At 31.6% G+C, this 15,269-nt stretch overlaps 2 protein-coding genes across 2 annotated transcripts; both read left to right on the top strand.

The window, feature by feature from the left end:
- The first annotated feature begins 3,051 nt into the window (after positions 1 to 3,051).
- LOC106105624 (multiple inositol polyphosphate phosphatase 1-like) lies at positions 3,052 to 5,197 on the top strand. Its single transcript, XM_013286046.1, has 5 exons — positions 3,052 to 3,306; positions 3,373 to 3,794; positions 3,867 to 3,965; positions 4,070 to 4,527; positions 4,951 to 5,197. Exons 1-5 carry the CDS (start codon positions 3,150 to 3,152, stop codon positions 5,099 to 5,101), a joined length of 1,287 nt encoding a protein of 428 aa, XP_013141500.1. The 5' UTR covers positions 3,052 to 3,149; the 3' UTR covers positions 5,102 to 5,197.
- Positions 5,198 to 5,981: 784 nt separating this feature from the next.
- On the top strand, positions 5,982 to 8,727 carry LOC106105623 (multiple inositol polyphosphate phosphatase 1-like). The gene is made up of 5 exons (XM_013286045.1): positions 5,982 to 6,225; positions 6,440 to 6,855; positions 6,966 to 7,064; positions 7,607 to 8,064; positions 8,486 to 8,727. Exons 1-5 carry the CDS (start codon positions 6,063 to 6,065, stop codon positions 8,655 to 8,657), a joined length of 1,308 nt encoding a protein of 435 aa, XP_013141499.1. The 5' UTR covers positions 5,982 to 6,062; the 3' UTR covers positions 8,658 to 8,727.
- The last annotated feature ends 6,542 nt before the right edge of the window (positions 8,728 to 15,269 follow it).

The following is a 15,269-nucleotide window of genomic DNA, read 5'->3' as shown; positions in this document are numbered from 1 at the left end:
ATACTTCTGCAACTTCAAAATAAATTATAATAAATTGCAAAATTGATGAAAAATAATATGTAAAATAAAAAATGTTAACTTTCAATTTCTGTTATCGACATTCATAATATTTTTGAAAATTTAAAATTTTTGGACCAACGTCAAGTTTAAATGATGAGTTTATCAATTCTAATGGATGTGATTCATCTAGTGATATATAAAGTCTTATGGATTTCTCTTTTAGATATACATATGGTATTGATCTAGAGATTTATTGGTAAATAATTTAAGATTACACGTAGAAGATACAGAAAAATTACGTAAATTAAAAATTTGTCATATGTATAATTCGATTCAATTTCTTTTACATATTCTTTGTAAAATTCTAATAAAATTTTATTTATCACCGCATTTATTCCTAGGTTGAATAGCTGGCAAAAATAGAAAATGATCAAGTCTACGAGGGAGGAGAAAGATCAATTGGAATTTTATTGAAAATATTTTAAAATAAAAAGTCTATAGTATTATAAACCGTGAATTTTTAAAACATGTAGTTTAAAAACTATAGTTATAAGAGCTGATCTGAATAAATTAATAAGTAACAATTAAATCCATTGTTTAATCTTTATTTTTGTTAAAAAGTCTAGATTTTCATAGTTTAAGTAAACAAAACCAAACAAACATAAATATACTCAACTTTATTTTTTAAACTGTCCCCTGTAACTTCATTTTCATGAACGAATGAAAATACTTTCAATACACATTTACAACAACTACAGTATACGTTTAGGGAATTAAATAAATGTATCACATTTAAAATAATACTACTTATGTTACAGTAAAGTTAAACGAGCAAACAACTTAAACGTGCAGACAAGAAATAACTTGAGAGCTTTAAGGAAACGTTCAAAAGTAAGCTTCTTAAAGAAAATCTTATTGTGCTCGCATTTGATGCTATCGAGCGAAATATTCCAACATTCAATTCTATAAAATGATACAATTTAATGTTTCATAGCAAATTACATCAAATTTAAATGACTATAATATAAAGATAAGCAGTTTTGGTTTACAAAAATTCAGTTTTTTGTTAGGTTCTGTCCCCACCGAGACGAATATTTCCAAACTCTCACCATCTCTAAGTAAACTAGCATATAGACTTGCTTTTATACTTATTTACGTTGTTTACTGTTTTTGTGTTGATTTTATTTTGTGTTTAGTGTGTAAAAAAATGTAAATTAGGTTAAGTTTGTGAGGCTTTTTTTTAAATGAAATGTTTTTTCATTTTAATTTTTATTTCACCTCTCAAAGTTTGAGCCTTTTTGTTCAGATCAGATCTTATAAGTACTTAAAACGATTTTCAAATATACTTTGTCGACTTATAAAACACTATTGTCAATATCTATATTAAATGTAGTCGATTAAGTATTAAGAAATCAAAAGACGCCAATTTTATGTGTAGGTAATTTAAAGTGTAGTTGTTTAAATATTTATTATATTGTATTTTAAATGTACATAATTTTAAGAGAAACTAACGAATGTAAAGCTTATAAAATGTATTAAATCGGTAAAGTATAACATTATTAGTTCTAAAGTTGTATATTACTATTACGCTTAAAGAAAACTTTAATTTTCTTCTGAAGGATTTAAGTAAAGATTGTAATTAAAATAATAATAATTTGAAAGCATGTCAAGAATCAAAAATAAATAAATATTTATCTGAGTATATTAGAATAACGTTTAATAAATATTAGTTGCCATCGTAATTATACGAAAGATAATTAAGTGAACAAATAAAACATTTGTGCCAAATTGTATGTTTTATTTTAAATACATCGTTTCGATATTCACGAAAAATTTCAACAAGGCTTAATTAGACATATTGCTATTTATACCCACAAAGATAGATGACGATCACAGCCCTGATTGAAATTACAAGGCCATCGTAAGACCTGTCATGATGTAAGGATCTGACGATGATCTAAGGAAAAGGACTACATGTAGTAGAAATGCGAATGTTAAGATAGATGTGTGGGGTAACACGAATGGATAAGATACAAAATAAGTATATTAGAGGAAATTTGAGAGTATCCCCAGTGGTAGAGAAGGTAAGGAGTAAAAGGTTAGCATGGTATGGGCATGTTATGAGGAGGATGAATCGCATGTTACAATGAGAACGATAGTTACAAGTGTTGAAGGGTACATCGGTAGAGGTAGACCTAGAAGGAGATGGATGGATTGCGTGAAATGTGACAAGATCAAAAAGGTGTGATAACTGAGGTGACGTATGATAGAGTTATGTGGAGGACAAAAACTTGTTGTACCGACCCTACTGGAGTAGGATAAGGAGAAAGATGATGATGTTGCCCTGATTGAAATTTTCTTTATCTTCATAATATCGACCTATCAACCTTATTGTAAAAAACAGAGTAATTTACGATAAAACTGGTTAAACCGGGTTATCATACTTCGCACTTACGAGGTACAAAGTTATCAATAATTAAGATTATAATAATATAACAGCATTTGATCATAAAAAGTTTAAGTAACATTCAAAATACGAAAGAAAGAATACTTTGAATAAATACCACGTTACATTCCATGCAACCTTTTGTGTTATTGAGAATATTATGCTCGCGTGCTTCAAAATATCTTACTTTGAATTTTGATATTAAGAGTAATAAAAAAATTCCAGACTGACACTCTGTAAGTTTTTTCTTGAGCAATTTAAACTTGTCAGTAATTCATAATTAATTCAATACCAGAAATCAATCGTTTCAAAGCAATTTTTTATCAAAACAAGCGTTTATTAAACGTTTAAAAAATGTTTGTAATATTTGCTATAGAATTTTTAAAAATTCACTGTTCGTCTAACAATAGTTAATGATAGCAAACAAACATAACGCGATGTGCAATTGTTTCTATCATCGAAAATATATCATTCAAAATGTCTAGTTTTGTTTAGAATTCAATAGCAAAATACGAAACAAATATTAAGTAATTGTAAACAATCATTTTAATTGATAATATAAACAAGAAACAGTAACTGGTGCCGTTTCTTACATAAAACATAATGTCACCAATACAACGAGTTAGTTGGCTGATGACCTCGCAAAAGTTACGTGCAGTGATTGGTATTAAATAAACAATTCTGTTTAATTAAGTTTTAAAAAATGAAGTTATTTTTAATACTAGTGACAACACTTTTTACAACAACGCTGTCAAAGATCTGCTATTGGAATGAAAATTGTCATTACAAATATTTTTCAAGTAAAACACCATACGAATTTGTAAGAGGAGATATAAGAGATTCAGTTGTGACAAAACCAGGTGAGTTAACATTAAATATCCTTTAATATATTTTACATTAAATTTGACGACTAAAATGTTTGCCAGGATGTAAACCGATTAGTTTATGGGGACTAGTGAGACACGGTAAAAGAAATCCCGGTGAAAATTTTGTTTGCAAAATGTTAGATGCAACTGTTATAAAAGATTATATTAAACGAAGCTATCAAAAAGGGGACGGTCATATGTGCGCACAAGATGTTGAAAATTTAATCAATTGGGTTAGTGATGAGGACACGTTTCGTAACGTTCATCAGATAGCTAATGAGGGTTATGAAGAAATGGCCGGTCTGGGACAAAGGTTCAGTGCAGTGTTTAAAGATTTAATTATGAATTCGGACAAAAAGAATTACACTCTACGATCAGCTTATGGACATTGGCTAGAAAACAGTGTTAGAGGATTTATCCAAGGCATAGGAAATGAATCACTGGTTATAGAACAATCAAATAAAACCTACGATGTTATGGCGGTTGGTATTTATTTAATGGACATAACAATTTTATAGTTTACACTATTAAAATTAATTTTAACATTTCCTCAGCCTTATGAATCCTGTAACTATTACATGAAAGGTGTAAAAAAAAATCCAGATATATACACAGAAGCGACAAAATATCAGGACATGAACGAATTTCTCGCAGTAAGTTTGTAGTTAATTAATAAATTAACAATTTCAATAAAGGAATATAAAATTGATTCTATTCTATGATGTATGGAAATTTGTAATTTGACACTAAATTTTAGGTAAAGGAGGGAATTCAAAAGAGAACTGGTATAGACTATATATTGACTAATGAAAATATAACATCATTATACGATCTGTGTCGTTATACTACTTCTGGGATACACAACAAACTTAGTCCATGGTGTGCACTATTTACCACCGAAGACATCAAAGTACTAGAATACATTGGAGACTTACGACATTACTATAGAAATAGTTACGGTACACCAGTTAACAAAATATTCGGACGTATTCCTTTAACTGATTTATTAGAAACATTCATAAAGGCAAAGAATGGAAATGGAAAGCAGTTTACATTATATTTTACACATGCAACTATGATGGACATGGTATACGTCGCATTAGGCCTTTTTAAAGATGAGGTACCATTAACAGCTGAGTTTAGAAATGATACAAGAAAGTGGAGATCATCTAAATCATCAGCTTTCGCTTCGAACTTAATGGTGACATTGAATAGGTATGCACTTTTTAAAACTATGATAATCTATACATAATGTTTTACCATTTGGTGTAGTAGTAATAGAAATAAAATTTGTACTATAACATACAAAATTTATAGCGACTCGTAGTTAATTACTAGCTCAAATCTGCATATCAATAGGCAGGTGGATGCCACGTGGGTACTTAAGAGTGTGCCTCGACCTTGTATCATGTCTCGCCAATATTTCAAATTGTGTTTGCGCTTTCATGCGATATTCCGAACCACTATATAGATTGGATTGCATTGTACTTGCATTCTTATCAACATGTGCAGTAATCAATACTAATAACATAGTCATAAAATTATTTATTGATATTTATATTATGTGATATATTTTAAAGGTTAACTATTTATTCAAAAGATTGACTATTTATTATGAATGTACCATTTTTATTTTAGATGCATTGAAGGCAAGAAAACAGATTACAACGTCGTATTTTATTTGAACGAGAGACCTCTAGAGTCAATATGTAACAATGGCGAATGTTCATGGCGAGAGTTTGAAGAAAAACTAAAACCTTTCGCAAACACTACACTGGACTTTTGTTGAGTTTTATAAGGACAAATACCGCTACTTAATTCTGTTATAGTAAAGAACTTTATTATTATATTATGCAATGTTATATAAATAAATGATAGCAAAATATTTTACATATATATTTCTTCTTTTATAAAACTAGTAGCTTTCGCCCGCGACTCCGTTCGCGTGAGATTATAGCCTATGTGTTCTTCCAGACTATCCCTTTACATCTATGACAAATTTTATTGAAATCCGTTCAGCAGTTTAGGCTACGAACTCTAACAAACATCTATCCATCTAAACTTTTACATTTATAATATAACTAGCTTTCGCTCGCGACTCCGTCCGCGTGGAGTTAAAAAAAAAAACAAAAGTGAGTAACCTATATGTTCTTCCAGACTACCCTCTACGTCTATGCCAAATTTCCCTTTCTTCGGCCGTTTAGGCTACAAACTGTAACAAACATCCATCCATCCATCGAACTTTGGCATTTACATTATTAGTAAGGTTAGTTTTCGCCCGCCCTCCGAATGTAATAGAGAAGAATTTATCATTGCAACCTCCAGTTGAATCTAATCATAACTTGTATTTGATTCCTACTGATCATCATCGAACAATATAGAATTACGTACATAAAAAGTTAAGTAGAATTGAGTAAAGTTTTATACTTTTGATGCCAAAACAATTAAATACTAAGTTAGAGCTTAAGTGCTTAAGCTTAATATCACAGTTGTCATTTAGAATATTAACAAAAAAATAATTTGATCATAAATAAATTCACGAATTCAGGTAAAGAAAAAATAAGACAAGATTAGTTTCAAAATAAATATGAGATCACATTTACCTTTTTTATTACGAGTTTGTTGTACATTGAAGCAAATAATACATTAGCATATTATGGAAATATACCGCATTTAGTTACCTCCCAACCTCGATGGAGACTAGGTCTCACTACATTTAGATAATACAAAGTGAAATTAATTATAATAAAATGTTAAATAATATAATTTCAATATTAACGATCTCGTTATTTACAAGTAGTTTTGCTTCATTTTGTCATTGGAACAGCGGATGCCCTTATAAATATTTTGCATCTAAAACATCATATAATGCTATTCGAGGTGATATTAGAGATTCGTTAGTGGTATTAAAAGGTGAGTTTCAATAACTTTGTTAGTATAATTTTTAGTAACGGCCCCTGCCGAGGCTCCTGAAGGAGCCCTCGAGCTTAGTTACTCATAAATGAGGTTTAGGCTAAGCGCCATCTGCGCTCGGCCACCTCAAGCCCGGTGAATCTGTAAATGCCTTTTCAAGTCGCAATTCAGTTCAAAAAAAAAATGTTGAAATTATTAAATAATTTTATTTCAGGCTGCGAACCGGTGAGCATCTGGGGTTTATTGCGTCATGGAAAAAGATATCCATCAAGTCGGTTTGGCAAAAGTATGAATGAAGCGTTAGCAATACGCGAAGATATACTGTCTAGTTACAGAGAGGGACGCAGTTCTCTTTGTGCTCAGGATATAGAAGATTTAGATGCATGGGTGACGGATAAGAAAATGTTCGACTCTGCCACGGAACTTACCCCAGAAGGTTACGAAGAAATGTATGGGATTGGAAAACGGATTAGGCACACTTTTGCAAATTTACTGGATAAATTGGATAAACATACGTTCCGTCCAGCGTATGGTAAATGGATAGAAGATAGTGCGAAGGCTTTTATAAAAGCATTTAACAATAATAAAATACACCCCGAGAAATCGTTATCGGAATCTGATGTTATGGCCGTAAGCATCTTCTTACATATTAATGAAATTATGTAACAAATATAAAAGAACGTAACTTTAACTATAATTATTACATGAATACAGTTAATTGATTAATAAATTTTTTTCAGCCTTATTTAACTTGTGGGAAATATCAAAAGGATGTGCAGAAAAATCCTAACATATACGAGGAATCAGAAAAGTATAAAAAGAACCCTGAATATCTGGCTGTAAGTAAATATTTCTATATCCTACATTTCAAAACATAATTAAAAAAATTACTGCTTCACTTATAATACTGTCTGTCGCCGTTGTTAGTCTTCAGCATTTATGATAAAGTTGTAGTCCGCGATTTTTACTCATTTAACAGTGTTTAAATATTTTTTGTACTATTCTGTAGCAAATTGAATCATTGGATACCTAAATCAGTACCAAGATCTCCAATAAAATGATATGTTTAATTGTTTATAATCAAACCTGTTCAGTACCGATATAAAGTAGGCCAAGAGAATCTACTCTTCTTGGCACGTCTCGGTAACGTCTAAGAAATTAAACGTAAAATTAATTAAAACACACCTGACCTGACTAACATCTCATACTTAACCTCAATCTGTACGTGAAAAATACTACCAAATCATTTTAATAATCTACAATCATGTGAAAACTATCAATAACTTCATGTAATGCAAAAACTGGCAGAATATATTTTTGTATAACGAAAAGTTAATTAACGTAGAAAATCCTATAAAGTAAAAATACATATCACTTTCAGACTAAAGATAGAATACAACGAAGAACTGGAATCGCTTACGAGCTGACAGACACAAATGTGACTGCATTATACGATTTATGTCGTCACACATGGTCCGGTGTCGAGAGCAAACTGAGCCCTTGGTGTGCACTCTTCACTAAAGACGACTTGCAAGTCTTAGAATACATACAAGACTTGAGATCTTACTACAGAAATGGTTACGGCACCCCGCAAAGTGAAACATTCGGTCAGATACCTCTAGCTGATTTATTAAGAACCTTCCAGAAGGTAAAAGAAGGTGATGGAAAGAAAATGACAGCGTATTTCACACACGCGACAATGTTAGATATGGTGTACACATCGCTCGGTTTGTTTAAAGACAACAAGCCCTTGAGTAGTGCAAACAGGGATCGTGATCGAAAATGGCGGAGCAGTGCTAATTCGGCGTTCTCAGTAAATCTTGTAGCTGTATTAAACAGGTATATTATAATAATATCATTATTATGTTATGAAACAGATAACATAAGTTACTATTAATCTAATTAGTCGATGAGCGTGCGCACAACCGAGACTAAATTATCGCACAACTGTTTTGTCTCGCTTTGATTCTTATGACCTTATATGGAGTTGCGCACACTACTCGATTTTTAGTTGAGCAACTGAACAGTTGATGGGCTGCAAAACAATCGACAATCGCACAACAGTTTTATTTAGTCAAAGGTGTGCGCCCGGTCTTAAAGTTGACAACCTTTTATAAATTGATTCTCACATATTTATGGGTATTAGTTGAACATTGTAACGACTACATCAGACGTGCTATCTCTTATTCTAGATTTGAAAGATAGAAATGTAATATGGAATGAAACTAGAAATTCTATACTCATTTTATGTTTGTTGCAGATGTACAAAGAAAGATGAAATTGACTACAACGTCGTTTTCTATTTGAACGAAGAACCCATTCGAGCTATTTGCGCCGACGGTACATGTACGTGGAAGGAGTTTGAAGAAAAACTTACACCATTTTTAAATACAAAAATTGACTTCTGTGAATTCAAATCAGAACCTTATTAATTTAGTTTAAAGGTGATAATAGATTGATTTTAATTTTTAGCTTTTGTGTAATAAAATAAATCAATGCAAACTGGTAACTGTAATTTTAATTAACCGCCCGATTACTATCTAAGAACTATAGGTATAGGAACCAAAAGTTCCAAAGCAAAAATAACTAAAACTAGTGAATTGTAAAAGTAGAAAATGAACATTTTTTTAATGTAGTTACTCAATTCTAAAACATTCAAAAAGAATAGTGTAAAAGGATATGGTTGATTGAAATTTGAAATTTACACCTGTTACGTTATTGAATACAAAACAATGTAGCATTTTTATGTTTCCCTGCACTCTATTGTGAAGAGGATATCGATATTCGTATAGAAATACGTTTACATTACGCACTGTTGGATTTTATCGGAGCGTTTATATCTACAGTGGCATACCACATTCTGAGAGTTATAGAAAAACATTTCTTTTACGATAATTACACAATCATAGTTTTATATTCTATATCTATACTATCTATACTCTATACTTAATATAATAAAGAGTAAACACACACTACTTTGTGGCGTAAGATGTCAGCAATCACAGCATACTTTTGAATAATTCTTTCTTTAATAAAAAGCCTTACACTTACTTCACGCTTTAGGCTATATATTCTCACGCTTTTAAACTTAGAGGGTAAACAAATTGGATAAAAACCCTAATGTGGGAAAGGGACCATAGGCTACAAGCTGCCAACATTAAGGAAGTAAGATAACCACGGTTTGTCATCAAGACATTTTGACATTTGCAATTCCTAATTTGATAAATGTAAACAATAAAATAAAACATTAAGTCATGCGGATGAAGCCGCACGGAAACAGGTAGTATGTTTATAAACAGAAACTTAATTATAAAATTCCACGATGAAATTTTTTTATCATATGAATTTATATCTCATTTTAGTGTGAATATGATACCAAAGACTGCCAATTTCTTACGTACTTACGAGTATAAGGATTGCTAACTTTAGGTCGTTTGAATCTACCAGTTAACTATTGTCCCATAAAACCCTGTCCTATCACAATATGAATCTTATTTTTTAAGCATGAAAACTAGACTTATTGGTTTTCGCAAGCGAATTTTGAAAAAATTGAAAGAGATAAAGTAGCAAAGGTAACATAGTTGCATTTAAAGTCCAACAAAAATTGAAGTTAGAAAAGATTTACTATAATCCATATCTATACTAATATTACAAAGAGAAAATATTTGTATTTTTGTATGTATTGAAATAACTCAAAACTTACTGGGCCGATGTCAAAAATTCTTTCACCATTAGAAAGGTAATTTATCTGTGAGTAACATAGGCTATATCTTTTATTATTATTTTTAATTCCACGGCAACGAAATAACGAATAACAGCTAGTTGAGAATAAAATACAAAAATATTGATAACAGAAAATATTTCACAAAGGCAAAAAATTACTTGTCATATATTTTGGATGCACCCATATATAAAATCAACCTACACACTAATATAAAAATGATACCCAAGAACTTAAAGGTCACTTGTTCACCTTACGATTCTAATCTTAATATATGGATCTAAATTCAATGATCTCGACTTTTTATTAGCAAATTTGCAATAAAAATTGATTCAAAAAAATGATCGAAAAAAAAAGTGTCCTTAATTTGATTTCACCTCGTTGTCACCTCTAAATAAACAAAAGAAGTGCTGCTATACAATGTAACCAGAAACCTTTGTAACAAATATTTTTAAAAAGTCCCAATTCATGGACACCGTTGTTACCTCCACTTACTAACCAGGTATGTCTCAGATGGCTAGTCTTAACTCCTAACAAAACGACCACAAAATTTGGCTGCAGCCCAACACGGTAAAGTAATTGCAAACACCTTAGACTTTGTTATCAAAGGAACTAGTAAACAAGTTAGCCTTAGTCCCTCTGAGTCTTTATAATTAAGACCGTTATTTGATTTTTTTTTATATATAATATAAGGTGGCAAACGAGCAAGCGGCCACCTGAATCCGCCAAAATGGCGAAGCGACCGCTACCCATAGACATCCGCAGTTCCAGATGCGTTGCCAACCCTTATCTGACGGAGGAGGAGACGCACATAAAGAGGATATTTCCCCTTCCTATGCATCTCCTTTACCGTCAAATCCACTTCCCCTTCCCATCCTCCTCTTATAGGAAAAGGGTGGTATAGAGTAATGGACTTAAATTAGGCCTCCGGCACCACACTCATCAGACGAAACACGGCATTGGTTCCATTTCACGCCTGTCTTCTGTGTGGTCGTGGTATTACACCGGGCGAGCCGGCCCATTCGTGCTAAGATGTTAAAGCGGGCTCTACCACTGTTATACTGATTAGGAAAAGTTATTGTTATTGAATAAGGCCTATTTACCTCTTAGTTAAGGTAGGCTCCCAGTCCCTCAGTGAGGACGTATAGAGGGTTTAGTGTTTTATGATGGTTGTTATTTTGCGATAAGTAAAAATGTTTAAAAATTAAACAATGCTACAAGTATTCAGATAACAGGTACCCATGTTTAAATTATAGTTTTGTTTATCAAACAATATCTTGATTTTAATAACCTTTTATGAACGTATCATACCTTTTAAATTAGTATGTGGTCAACGTATGTTGAGCGAGCTACTTCGAACTAAAATATTGACAAATGGTGGTTAGAGTTGTCTAGACGCTATAAAACTTATAACAAATACTGTATGAGATTTAGAATAATTCAAGTTACTTATTTGTTATGAAGACAGCCTTTTGTGTTAATTTTTATGGATTAAAACATATCAAAACTATAAAAGTGTAACCTGTGTCGCATATTGTTAAATGTTCGTTTTAATTAAAAAACATTTTTTCTCTCCTAATTTCTTACTTTACAAACATTCTCCATTATTCTCTGTATTGCATTAAAAATATATTAAAAGCGCAGTATCGTTAACCGTATTAGCATTTGAGCTTGCTTACGTAAATACCTGAGCTGAGATTGTGTTTGCACGAGAATCAAGCCGGCTATAGTGTAGCGGTCACTAACGACCTGAATTACAATTTGTAATACAATTACTTGCGTTTTAATCGCTGATCGTATTTATCTCTGGGAATTGATTTCTTAATTCGTAAATAAACGGACCTTTAGATTTAATTAAAAAGTATATAAAAAATAATTTACATTGTTTATAGCGCATTTAAAAATTGCAACAGAACAATAAATACAGATCGCTAATTTTTCTTTATAAAGATAGTAAATTTTAAAGTAAAAAATAACATAAAAGAGTGAATTGTAGCCAGATAAAGCGTACCCTAATAAATTACGAGCAAATCGTAAACTGTAAGCTTTAACACGAAAAAAGACAAACTTAAAGATGCGGAGATCATAATAACAAAAACAATAATAAAGCCTTAAAAATTATTGCCTAGATTCTAAGAAGTATGTAATAGATCTCTCTTAAGAATAAAATTGAAGGGAGCGTGAATTTCTATCAAGTGTTAAAATATCTAAAGAACATAGCATGTTTCGCCATACGATATAACGACAATTCTAAGGGCCTCTCCCTCTACTGGCTGATAGAGACTCAGATAACTTAAAAAAGACGTCACTGTCAGATAAGGTAACAAATTACGATACTGCCACCACATAATTTACACGTTTACACAGACAATTTACAATTTGGTGGACAGGCCCTAAATCTAAATAAGCAATCGATTTCTAGATGAAGTTCATTAAAGTTATTGCTGTCAATAACTGTAATCCGCTCACTAACGAGGCTTCGTCGACAACTAATGAGTGGTCTATTGCAGTCAGGTCCGGACACAAACGTTCAGTTTTACGAGTACTTATCTCCAATAGCTACAATAACCATGCTCTTTATCATTTAGTAATTGATAAAATATTTAAAAACAACATTAAAGAAACAAATCACGATAACCTGATGACTTATTAATGAATCTTACTGATTACTCTGCATATATTTAAATCCAAATAACGTTGAAATTAAATTTAAACGTGAAATTGTAAGAATAATGAAAAAAAATGAATTGCTAGGATCTTTCGATAACTGATATAAAACTTCATCAACTTTCGATAAATTCAAAAGAGTTACAAGACATTGCAAGCCTGAGAGCCTGTCCTACCAAATTGTAAATTATGTGATACGATGCAACGAGTAAAATATGTAATGGAAATATCAGATTATGTTCCCTTATCTGACATTGACGTCATTTTTAAGCTATCGGAGCTATAAAGAAGCAAGTAAATTAAATTGAAAGAACAAGAAAAGTGCTGACAAATATGAGTTTTACTTCAAATGAACTAAAACTCATTAATCTTACTAAAATTATAAGTGCGACAGTTGAGATGGATGGATGAATATTTTTTAGAGTTTTTAGTCTTAACAGCTGAACGGGTCTCAATGAAGTTTGCCATAGATGTAGAGGATAATCTGGAAGAACACATAGGTTGCTACGTTTTTTTTTAAACTGCACGCGAATTTTGTCGTGGGCGAAAACCAGTATTAGATAAATCATCATCATCAGCCTTTGTTTGCCCACTGCTGGGCATAGGCCTTCCCCAATGCCTTCCACAGAATGCGGTCCTCCGCTTTCCACATTATTATTTATTTTATTGAAAATATTACATACAAACAAATTAAAAACACGTACAAATATGGCCCCGCAAAAACCATATAATTGGTTTGTCCGCGGGTGCGCTGGTTAGATTTACAATATAAAATATGTAGAGTATCGTAACGATTTCCCGCCGTGCGCACTAAGTCGTCAGTCCATCTGGAGATCAGATAAATGCTGTATAAAAAAACTCTGTTAAACTTTTTGGGGTAAAATAATGACTATGCGCGACAATCGTACAACAAGCCGCGGCAATCGCGTACAAATTGCTTTGCGGTTAAACGTAATGTAGGTGTAATGACGTAGCCTAATGGAGTATTTGTGTCGTCGCGTATCCATGTACTGATTAGCGGCGGTTTGCCCTCGTCAGTTAGGGAGCCGGCGCAAACCGAAACAAGGGACATTAATTTTAAATGAGATTTTTATACAGGGACTGTTATTATTACATTGTTAATGACCCGAATTTACTCTGCAATAACACTATCACACTCTGACTCTAATTGTTTATTAAGCGTGTCTTATACTGAATATGCGCTAAGAGTAATCTCAGTGGTCAAAGAATAGTCGGTTAAAACTGTTAAAAAAGTAATTTTGACACCCAGTGTCGTATGTTACCAAAATTAGGTATGTTTATGGTAATTATTGGACGTGTATGCTTAAACACTTAATGCATAATCATGTTAGCTCGGAATCATGCAGACATAATGCAGCTGTTAAGTTCTAACAGTCTGTATATACTTATATATCTGTATGTCTTCCAATATAAGATCGGTCGCACACCTTTGACTAAATCACACAGCTGTTGTGTGATTGTCAAATGTTTCGCAGCCCATTCAACGTTTTAGTAGAATAACTAAAAATTGAGTATGGTGCTTCCTCTCCATATAAAGTCAAAGGAATCAAAGCGCGACTAAACATTTGTGCGATAGTTTAGTGAAATGTGTGCGTTCTTGTCGACATCGAATCTACAATACCTCAGATTTTCCTGATTCTTGTTGAATAACAATCTCAAATAACATTATGGAATTTCGTTTTATGTTCTTAATTTATTTCAATAAAAAGGAGTTATAACATTTTTTAACTATATTTTTTTTCAGGTTCTAAGTGTCTGGTCTTCAGTATTAAAATTGATACTATCTCTAGAAGAGTTCTTGATCACAACGTTGATATTAAATTTAAAACAATGCCATCTATTGGTGTAAGATATTTCGAACAAAGTATGTCGTAGAATAACTTACTTCATACTTACAAGTTCAAACGCATTTCAAGAGAGGACAGAACTGAGATTTTCTTTGGAGGACTAACGTGCCCCCTTTATTTGGTTCTCAGAAAGACTTTTTAATAAGAATTAAATTAAATACGTTTAATATAATTATATGTTTTTTTTTATAATTTTGCTGAAAAGTTCTGTAGGCTTCTAGTTATTGCAAAGACTGTAAACTACATTATTTCATTTTGTGAACATTTCAATTATTACGTGAACAATTTGTTCGTAGTTCACGAATTGTCCTTGACTTGCTTTACATCTACACAAACGTATCGATTGACCTAGTTGACTACTGGCTACCATTAACAACCTCTATCTCTTGTTTTTCTTTTTTGAAACGTGTTGTGTTGACTACATTATAGTTTTATTTGATTGCCTTTTGTTTTTATTTCATACTTATGTTGGTTAGCGGAATCCTTTGGATATAAATACCTGCATCTTTGAATATTTTTTAAATCTAATTTTGATTGAATTTTGATTTAAAAATTGTACTTAGAAAAAGTATTGTTATGAAGAGTGAAAAGTAAAATGCAGTGAAATAATTATGGACCCTTCTCTAATATAGAAAGATTAGAGGTAAAGGCAGCTATTAAAAATCATTTTGTATATAGACTGTATATTATCAGTAAATCTCTTACACAGTTGTTTCTTTTAAATAATTTCTTTATTAACACACAACAAATATTAACATACATTTATAGATACAGCTAAACGATTATAG

This window comes from Papilio polytes, unplaced genomic scaffold, assembly GCF_000836215.1.
Source record: "Papilio polytes unplaced genomic scaffold, Ppol_1.0 DF822845.1, whole genome shotgun sequence".
Taxonomy (NCBI): Eukaryota; Metazoa; Arthropoda; class Insecta; order Lepidoptera; family Papilionidae; genus Papilio; species Papilio polytes.
This window is presented reverse-complemented; position numbering and strand designations above follow the sequence as displayed.

What these genes read in the sequence shown, in the direction of transcription:
- LOC106105623 (XM_013286045.1), top strand. Translation starts at nt 6,063, where the DNA reads ATGTTAAATAATATAATTTCAATATTAACGATCTCGTTATTTACAAGT. An exon ending in CGGAATCTGATGTTATGGCC is followed by an intron (nt 6,856 to 6,965) that starts GTAAGCATCTTC and finishes AATTTTTTTCAG; the next exon opens with CCTTATTTAACTTGTGGGAA. An exon ending in CTTGTAGCTGTATTAAACAG is followed by an intron (nt 8,065 to 8,485) that starts GTATATTATAAT and finishes TGTTTGTTGCAG; the next exon opens with ATGTACAAAGAAAGATGAAA.
- LOC106105624 (XM_013286046.1), top strand. Translation starts at nt 3,150, where the DNA reads ATGAAGTTATTTTTAATACTAGTGACAACACTTTTTACAACAACGCTG. An exon ending in AAACCTACGATGTTATGGCG is followed by an intron (nt 3,795 to 3,866) that starts GTTGGTATTTAT and finishes ACATTTCCTCAG; the next exon opens with CCTTATGAATCCTGTAACTA. An exon ending in TTAATGGTGACATTGAATAG is followed by an intron (nt 4,528 to 4,950) that starts GTATGCACTTTT and finishes TTTTTATTTTAG; the next exon opens with ATGCATTGAAGGCAAGAAAA.